Source organism: Cebus imitator, unplaced genomic scaffold (assembly GCF_001604975.1).
Source record: "Cebus imitator isolate Cc_AM_T3 unplaced genomic scaffold, Cebus_imitator-1.0 Scaffold103, whole genome shotgun sequence".
Classification (NCBI taxonomy): Eukaryota; Metazoa; Chordata; class Mammalia; order Primates; family Cebidae; genus Cebus; species Cebus imitator.
Window position 1 is genome coordinate 3086183 of NW_016107418.1, and position 10490 is coordinate 3096672.

Here is a 10490-nt window from a genome sequence, read left to right on the forward strand (position 1 = left end):
TTCACCATGTTGACCAGGATGGTCTCGATCTCTTGACCTCATGATCCACCCACCTCGGCCTCCCAAAGTGCTGGGATTACAGGCTTGAGCCACCGTGCCCGGCCCACATTTTATTATTTTTAAATAAATTATAAAAAGAATAGGTATTGTATCTTCCCTTTCTAAATTTCTAATAATTTTTATTATTTTCTCAAAAGTAAATGTCAGGAACTCTAAATCATATATTTCCACTTTAAGACATATCTCACCAACCTCTTATATTAGAAATACTTTAAAATATTAATTTGTTATTCTAGTTTTACTTTCTACTCATACATCAGCAATGCTAGTTATTAACTGATTTTTATCTTTTTGGGTCTCACTCTGTCATCCAGTCTGGAGTACAGTGGCATGATCTTGGCTCACTGCAGCCTCAAGCAGCTCTCCCACCCCAACCAATCAAGCAGCTGGGACTACAGATGTGTACCACCACACCCGACTAATTTTTTTATTTTTAGGAGAGATGGGGTCTTGGTATGTTATACATGCTGGTCTCAAACTCCTGGGCTCAAGCAATTCTCCTGCCTTGGCCTCCCAAAGTGCTGGAATTATAGGCCTGAGCCAACTCGCCCAGCCAAGTTAACTGATTATTATTTTTAAAATGAGAAAAAGTCATTGGGGAAGTGCCTAAGACACTTTAAAGACTATGTTTTCCTGTAAAGAGCTCCAGATAACTTGTCCAGCTTGTATTTGCTTTTCAGCATTTTACTGCTTGCTTCCACATTGTTAGGCTTTGTCTACTGTCCTGGGCCTGTTTCTATCCAACTCTATTACACTTCCAACGTATGGATTTAGAAACAAAGTATTCCAGTTTATATGAAAAGTATGTCAACCAAGAGTGAATTTATCCATGATAAGAGCCTATAAGAAAATCCATTAAATTAAACCCACAGATTTTAGTCTATCCGTTCTAGCTGCTAAAAAGCATTTTGTAGTTGCCTTCCTGTTCTCATCCATGTCTCAAAATGGAAATAACATTAGATACATGAGGTTTTAATATAATTTACATCTGTCCTCATAACTTTCTTTTTGTCTTAAGAAAATCTAATCTTTCTCAATTTTTTTAACCACTTTATTGAGGTCTGATTGACATGTAAAATGTTATACATATTTAGGGCATTCAACTCAATGAGTTTGGAGATAACTATACACCGCTAAGTCATCACCACCACAGTCTTCTTGAATTTCATTTTATACTATCTGCTGATCAGATCCTTCTTAAAAGTATCTTAAGTTCTTAAGTTATTTTAAAATTAATATTCATGATATATTGAAATATTTTATCTTCATTTCTGAGCTTTAATTTTATATTTATTAAACTCATTAAATTTGGGGTATTGCTTCCATTACTTAGGAAACAATGTTATAGCTTTATAGTAACTCTGAACATCTTTAGCTGTTACTGATCCTAATCAAAAAAGACTATCTTCTCTAGATGGTTATTAGTCTTAACAAGATTCTCATTAAGACTCAAAGGCATCAAATTATTCAATCTGTCACAACATCAGTCCTTATAAAATACTTCAAAAATCTATACTTGGCCTATCAATCGCAATTCCAAATAAAATTAATTTCTAATGTGAAGTGATTTTCAACTTTTTTAATTGCTGGGCCAATTATGAAAAGTTGAAAATTTTAAGTTTGCTTTGTGATGAGGAGTAAATTAGGCAAGAATCTTTGAAATTTAGATAAAGCCATCAAAAATAAAGTTAAAACATAATGAATATGCTTACAATTAACAGCAACTATAACATTAGATGTTCTTAAAAACAGAATATATTGAGATAAATAAAATGAACAAAAATAAACAGTAGGATTTCATCCCTTCACACAAAATCTCTATTCCATGTACACAGATCAAAGAAATTTCCACATATAAAAAGATGAAGGATAAACAAAAGGCAAGAAAAACACTAAAGCCCATAAAAAGCTCTCCCTCCACTTATGAAAACATTGACACTACATAGGTAACAATGCCAACATCACTTCTAAATTCCATTTAGTTTCATTCAAATTTCAATTTCACCTACCTTTCGTCTCTGAGAGATGTTGAGGGCACCAAAGTCATTAAACAAGGATGAAGCAGGTGAAGTTAGAGGATCTGAAAGGTAAGTTACATAAGTTTCTACACATAAAACTCAGGTAACCCAGAAATCTAATAAATGTTTAACTTGACAATGGCTATATAGTAAAAAAATCAAATGCCACAATAATTATATTTAATACCTAACACACAGATATGTTCAAATATTTTCTGAGCAAATAAAACACAAACTAGCGAACCAATTTGCTTTCAAGTATTCAAAAGCTATGTGGATTTGATCTATTTGACTAGACCAAAAAGAAAAAAATCAGAGAAAAAAACCTGTTAACCATACTATTGTGAGTATGTTTATGAAGGAAGTAAGTCGACCTAAAGTAAATAAAGGTTTGTAATCTTGAGACCAAATCTTGAGAAGGAAAAAAAGGAGAGTGGAGGGTGGGGGCAGTGTCAGCCATATTCATACTCTTGAGAGATCCAGTCTTGGATTTCGACACATCAGCAAGGCTTTAAAACCATCTACTTTACTATCTATTCCACATTTTAAAGTCTATCACCAGTTGTTTGATATTATTACTAAAAAGTTAAATTATTAAGTTGTTAAAGATGGAAATATTACATTTTTCAAAACATAAACATGAAATCCAAAAATTTCGTAGGTTCAAAATTCCACTACTCTGTACAAAGAAGTTACAAATGACACTATATGTCTTAATTACTTCTCGCTTTACAAATAAGAAGAGTCTCTGAAAAGGCATGCATGAGATATATTGAAATATTCATTTCTGAGCTTTAATTTTTTATTTATTAATCTCATTAAATGTTCTGCTAAATCCTAAAAAGTATATAAATGCCTTTAGGTACAGGAACCTTAAATCTCTTCACAATGTAGTACATATAGACCACTGCTTCATTTCTCTGCCTTCTTCTTCCTGGATTTTCAGTCTCACCTTCACTAAAATTAACATTAATTTAACATTAAATAACTAATAGTGCAAAGAGCAAGATGTTAATAGCATGTTATATAACTTATACACTTTTCTTTTTTTTTAAGAATAGAGACATGGTCTTGTTACATTGCCCAGGTTGGGTTTTTTGTTGTTGTCGTTTTTTCCAGGTTGGTTTTAAACTCCTGGCTCAGTCAATCCTCCCACCTGAGCCTCCCAAAGTGCTGGGATTACAGGCGTGAGCCACCACGCCTGGCCTGGAATCTGAATCTCAATAGTTGGATTTGAGTGGGAAGATAATAATTTTTAATTTCTTCTTTATACATGTTTACAATTTTCAAAATATCTACAATGGTTGCATATTGCTTTTAAAGTAAGAAATGCATACACAGACACACATGAGCAAAATGGACCAGGTCTTACCATGGCCTGCATATGGCTTGGCACTGTCATTTAGAAGGCTTGGGGAGCTGCTACTATTAGTCATTCTCTGAAAAACAAAAAATGTATACATAACATCATTGAGAAATACAGAAATAAAAGTATCCAACCAAGTAAGACTGACCCTCTTTGCTTCTTCCCCTCCAATCTACTGTTTACATTACTGACAATCTAATCTTCCTATACATATTACTGCTTGGATTACAAAAACCACCACATGAATGCAACACATGAAATGAAAATTTTACTCACTAGCCAGGTATTTAAAGCCAAAGCTACAGACCTATTTTGAATTGTGTTTGCATAACTTATTAGCCTGGGCAAAACACCTAAGTTTCCTTGTCTGTAAAACATAAATTCCAATATCCACCCAAGAGGGTATACGGTGACTATGAATAAAACCAATAAATGCTCTAATATCCTTTCTCAATTTGTACTATTGTTCATACACCTCATAAAGCTTATAAAATTAGGGTATTTTCTGTTCTCTAAACGCGTTCCATGCTTTATTGACTCACTCCATTGCCTCTATGGTCTCTCCATCCCGTAAGGCCCTTCATCCCATGCCTACAAATCCTTGTCTCATATATAACAGCTAACTCAATGGCTTAAAAAATGTAAGTTAGGAATTTCTAGCTCTGGTTTTAATTCTAGAATCCTGAATCTGTACACTCAACTTCTTATTTAATGTCTGCATAATTTTAAAAGAGGAGAAAAGGGCTACGTTTCAAAGGTAACTTTAATACAAAAATATATATTAAGAAGTATCTGAAACTTTAGCTCACAGGCAGTCAAAAGAAGTTATAACTATACATTAAACTAGTTAAATTATTCACAAAACATAACCATTTCTGTATATGACTGTACGTTTGTTTGTAAACAACTCTTAGCATGCATATCTACATGAAACCTCAGCTTTTACATAAAAAAAAGTTAAAATAATTCAAAAAAAGCATTGGTTTCATACAGACCTTAAAATCAGTCCAACTAGAAATATAAACAATAGGCCAGGAGTGATGGCTCATGCCTGTAATCCCAGCCTGTAATACGTCTTTTGGGAAGCCATGGCAGGAGGATCACTTGAGACGAGGAGTTCAAGACTGACCTGGGCAACTCAAAGAGACCTTATCTCTGCTAAAATTATTTTTATTAGCCAGGCTTAGTGGCACACACCTGCAGTCCTAGCTACTCAGGAGGCTAAGGCAAGAGGAGGATCGCTTATGCCTAGAAGGTTGAAGCTGCAGTGGGCCGTGATCGCACCACTGCACTACAGCCTGAGTGACACAGCAAGACCCTGTCTCCAGAGAGAGAGAGAGAGACAGACAGAGAGAGAGAGAAAGAGATAGAGACAAACGGGGAGAGAGAGAGAGAGAGAGAGACACAGAGACAGAGAGAGAGAAAGAGACAGAGACAAACCGAGAGAGAGAGAGAGAGAGAGAGAGAGAGAGAGGAGGGACAGAGAAATGTAAAGACGAATTTGTCTTGTGTTTAAATATCTTATTGTAATAACGGAAAAAAACATCCAGTAGTACATCACAGAAACTAGAAAGGCCAATACATTGCCTTTACTATTATGGCAGTTTTCCAATTAAGAACACTAGAATGCCTTACAACTTTATTCCAATTCTACAAAATTGTTCAATACTCATCAACAAAAACTAATCTATACACCAATGTCCTGAGTATTACATGCAGTCATATGATAAACAAAAAGAACAAAGTGGGGTTAAAAAAAATTCAAAGACATTTTTAATGTAAAATGCTCCAAGTACTATGACTTTAAATTCAACATTTTAAGCATTAAACAAAATAAAGCTAGCAATATGCTTCTATATGCAAAGAATATTCCTGAGAGGATACATAGGAAATGTGTAACCAGTAATGGCAGCTATCTCTAGGAAGATTAACTGGAAAGGTGATGAGTAGTAACAGGAGGGAGATCCTTTTGTAACTTAACTTTTATAATACATGTATAAACTGCTCAAAACGTAAGTTTAACTAACATACATACAAAACGTACAAGTGAAATTAGTCTCTATCTACCCTCTACATACTCCCATCACTCTTGCCCCTAACCCTACCAAACCCCCATCTACAAAAGCTGTCATTAACTCCAGCCCTATGGGAGACGGTTTACCTGTATCTCACCCATCTCACTGCCTCCTAAAATTTCACCTCTCACCCAACAAATATAGGAATAAATGAAGACTCTATATGTCCCCTGGTGCTAGAATAAACTTCATAGTTTAGTGCAATATATGAATTTAAACTAAGGATACCTGCATCAGGGGATACTTCGTTTCTACAGGGCTTCCAAATCCATTGACTCCAATAAAGCTTGTGCTAAAATAGGAATCTGTGAGACTCGTATCAGTTAAAGCACCTCCATCCATTCCTGGAACTGAAAGAGAAGGAAAATTCACGTATTTAAAAGTATTTCAGAGGATGAAACATTGATTTCACTTCTGTGTTCCTAAATAAGTTGTAAAGTCTCAAATCTCTGTGACACTTATTTTTATTTAACAGTTCATAACAGGCAGGATCAAATAAAATTGGCTTGAATCTAGAAATCTGTTAACAGTGCTCAAGCTGACTAAATATTTCCCACCTAAGTAATTTATTTCATGTGAATCACCAAATAGCCCCCAAGCACAATATGATTAAGTTTCTAACACTTGCATTTCCAGTTTCCTCATCAAGTTTTCTTTCTTCAACTTACTAAAAGGACAACAATTTCTCCTGTGAATCATCAGATGGTAAAGAGAAACAATTTTCTCAAGACTGTTTCTCACAACACATCTTTTGAAACAAATCAGCAGACAGACGTACACTAACTCAAAATTCAGGGGGAAGAAATTCTGCAGAAGTAGCCAGTGGATGGAATTCAGGAATACTCACAGTTGAGTTTAAGGTAGGATGATATTGAAGGACTGTAGAACTATTAGAGCAATCAACCCAACACTGTGTCTTAGACGTTACTTCCTGATAAGTACTTAGCATTCGGCTATTTTCTAATCTGCTAGTTTAATGGTAAACTGGGCTGCAAGTGGGCTTGCTCTTCTCCAGGCAGAGCAGAGTTAACGAGAAACCCCCTTCAGCCCCAGTAAGAAGCAACCTACAAAAATGTGGGTCTCTTTGGAAAATAATCTGAGGTAATTTTAATTTTGTTGTCTTTTAAATTTATTTCCCAAAATATCCATAATGAAAAGATACTGCTTTTATAATTACAAAGTTTATTTTAATGGTTCATATCTTTTAGTGATTATAACTTCAGGATATGGCTGAAGAATATCATGAGAAGCACCTAAATATTTATATAGAAAAAGTTCATCAAGTTGATTTATATACAAATATTAAAGGTATTATTTTAATGAAAAATTAGAAATAATGTGAAATATCTGGGGAAAAAAAGAACTTTTTATTATCTGAGGAATGCAAACCCTTTTAGTATTAGGCCCAGAGAGGAATTAAAATGAGACAGTAGTCATGGCCTACTCCCCACTTTGAGCTATGTACTCATCTCTTGAAACTGCCTGCTACTGCCACAAGTAGCTATAAATTAACCTAATAATGCCACATTGGAAACTGTAACCCACACCCTACAGCTTACCAAGGCATAGCCGAATTAATGTTATTTCTGTAAGCCAATGAGAATTCCTGACACACTTTCACTCCCTGTCCCCCTATTTTAAAATCCACTACTGCTAATCAGAGGATATGTTCAGGGCAAATTGAATCTATGCTCTTTGAGGGTTGCAATTCTCAAGTTTGGCCCAAATAAATTCTCTACTTTTCTTTTGTTTTGTAGAGACGAGATTTTGTTATGTTCCTCAGGCTGGTCTCTAACTCCTGTCCTCAAATGATCCTCTCAAAGTGTTGGGATTACAGGGCCACTGTGCCCAGCTGACTCTCTATTTATATTAATTTTACCTCAGTTGCTTCCTTGTAGGTTGACAATGTATAACAGAATGACTAGGTAAATCCACTGAAAAACTACTATGAAATAATTCAAACTCATGGTAATTAATGCCCAGGATATATTTTATATAATTCAGCAAAATAAAACTAAAATAGAAGGACAAAATAAGACTGGGAAAATATCAATCACTGTTGATGCTTGGTGACAGGGATGACACTAACCTCTCTACTTTTATCAAGGTTTTAAATTTTCCATAATAAACTATTATAGAAAATGATAATAAAGACTAAATAATTTTATGTGTCTGTGATATTGTGAAATAAATATGTATTTCTTTTGTGTTCATCTATAGTGCCTAGCACAGAGCTCCTAAAAAAACTTGTTACCTAAGCAATAGGTGCTGGGGGCACCTTTTGTTCAAATATTTGGTCTTTGACCTCAGTTCCTAACACAGACCTCTTAAATCCCTTGGGATTTCCAGGGTGATAGGAGCATCTTTTGTTCTAAAGAGGTGACTCTTTTGTTCTGATGAGATGCCTAGATGGGAGCTGTTCACCAGAAAGACCAAGCCCTGATTACAAGTTTGGAAGTTTCACCCCTACCCACCCATCTTCCAGTGAGGAGAGAGGGGCTACAGACTGAGTTAATAATTTCCCTTGCCTGCGAAATAGTGTCCATAAAAATCTCTGAACAGTGGGGTTCAAGGAGTTTATGGATCAGTGAACACATTTATAAGCCAAGAGGGTGGCACACCCCAACTCCACAGAGAAAAAAAATCCTTGTTCTATCTACCTTTTCATCTGACTGTTCATCTGTATCCTTTGTAATAAAACAGTCAAGTAAGCAAGTGTTTCCTCCCTGAGTTCTATGAGCCATCCTGGCAAATTATCAAACCTGAGGAAGGGTCATGGGAACTCCTAATTTGTAGGCAAGTTGGATAGAAGTATGGATAATCTGGACACCCCTTAATTGTGACTGGTATCTGAAGTGTGGAGCATTCTTGTGTGACTGAGCCCTTAACCTCTGGGGCCTGTGCTAACTCCAGGTAGTGTCATAACTGAATTGCAGGACACCCAGGAGGTAACTAGATAATTGGTGAATTTGTTGGTGTAGGGAAAAAACTCCACACAAGATTGTCAACACATCTGGTTGTGTGAGAGTGTAATAGAGAGAAGGCCAGGCGGTGGCTCACGCCTGTAATCCCAGCACTCTGAGAGGCCAGGGCAGGCAGATCACTAGGTCAGGAGTTTCAGACCAGTCTGACCAACATGGAGAAACCCCATCTCTATTAAGAATACAAAATTAGCTGGGCATGGTGGTGCACGCCTGTAGTCCCAGCTACTTGGGAGGCTGAGGCAGGAGAATTGCTTGAACCCGGGAGGCGGAGGTTGCAGTAAGCCAAGATCGCACCATTGCACTCCGGCCTGGGCAGCAAGGGTGAAACTCCTCTTAAAAAAAACAAAAACAAAAACAAAAACAAAAAAAAGATGTTCGGCATTTATCTTATGACTTTTTTACAATGTAGTCATTTTCATCATGATGATGATGATGATGATGATGATGATGATGATGATAGAGAAAACCATAAGGGGAGAGGTTCCTCCATTCCACTCAAAACCCTTAAGGCATCTATTCTTCACAATTTCCTAATAAAATAGAATGGTTACACCAAAATAGAGTATACAATTCTAGAGTCAAATTGTTTTCTAATATAGCATTTTTATTTCAAATGCTTTTCACTTCAAAGGCATTTATTTTTTATAAATTTCAAATCTAATTTTCTCTCTTTTTGCCTTTCATATAAGCCAACAGAACAATTATTGAACATGCCAAGAATTCAAGTGTCTATGGTCAATGTCTTGTCTTATCTTAACAGATTTTTACGTTCCTTGAAAGCAAGGTTTCACTGCACATAAGCATAATGAAATACAGGTAAAAATTGATGAATATTAAACTGTTGTCAGAGGACAACAAAACCATCTTATAAATTTCCCACCTTTTAATAACACCTTATCATTAAGAAATAGAATTTGTCCCCAAAAATAACCAAATTTCAGGTAGTGATTTTCACGGCATTAACACTGGTTTCAGATACACACACCTTTGATGGAAGGAAGCTCCCTAACAGAGATCACCTGACTGGACTTTACCAAAACAGGAGTAGGTGGCAAGGGAGTGCTGATATGACCAGAAATCAATGGTTTAAATTATTATTTTTTAAAGTAATCATCCTACACACAGATATACCTACATTTGACTTTTCTTGTTTTGGAAGGCAGAAAATGGGAGAAATGAATTAAAGGCTTTTCTTTTTTGAGGCAGGGTCTCACTCGTTCACGCAGGCTGGAGTGTAGTAGCACAATCTAGGCTTACTGCAACCTCCACCTCCTGGTTCAAGGAATCCTCTTGCCTCAGGCCCCCAAATAGGTGAGACTACAGACACAAGCCACCACATCTGGCTAATTTTTTTTGTTTGTATTTTTTTTTTGTAGAGACAGGGTTTCACCATGTTGCCCAGCCGAGTCTTGAATTCCTGAGCCCGAGAGATCCACCCACCTCAGCCTCCCAAAGTGCTAGGATTACAGGCATGAGCCACCTCACCTGGCCTAAAGATGAAATTTACAATCAAAAGGGAAGCAGGACTTAAAAATTTGGAAAATTATCAGCCTGGCTAGGTTGTAAAGATTAAAAATGGGTATTGGGCCAGCTATGGTGGCTCACGCCTGTAATCCCAACACTCTGGGAGGCCAAGGTGGGCAGATAACCTAAGGTCAGGAGTTCGAGACCAGCCTGCCCAAAATGGCAAAACCCTGTCTTTACTAAAAATACAAAAATCAGGCATGGTGGCATGTGCCTGTACTCCCAGCTATTCTAAAGGTTGAGGCGGGAGAATCACTTGAACCCCTGAGGTGGAGGTTGCAGTGGGCCAAGATGGCACCACTGTACTCCAGCCTGGCAAACAGAGCGAGACACTGTCTCAAAATAAAATAAACGGGGGGTGGGGTCAGTGGTATTGGAAGAGTATCACAAGCATGGTCAAGCGACCTTTTGATAAGGTGATTAACCAGCCTGGGCAACATAGTGAGACCCCCAACTCTAAAAA

At 36.6% G+C, this 10490-nt stretch overlaps 1 protein-coding gene across 1 annotated transcript in view; it reads right to left on the minus strand.

The window, feature by feature from the left end:
- Positions 1-10490, minus strand: part of PAN3 (poly(A) specific ribonuclease subunit PAN3) — a 161306-nt gene that overhangs the window by 121308 nt on the left and 29508 nt on the right. Inside the window, exons 2-4 of the mRNA XM_017537465.2 lie at positions 5748-5869; positions 3451-3517; positions 2070-2140 (exon numbers count right to left, since the gene is read on the minus strand). Of these exons, the coding sequence (XP_017392954.1) occupies positions 2070-2140; positions 3451-3517; positions 5748-5869 (260 nt within the window). The remainder of the gene's footprint in view (positions 1-2069; positions 2141-3450; positions 3518-5747; positions 5870-10490) is intronic.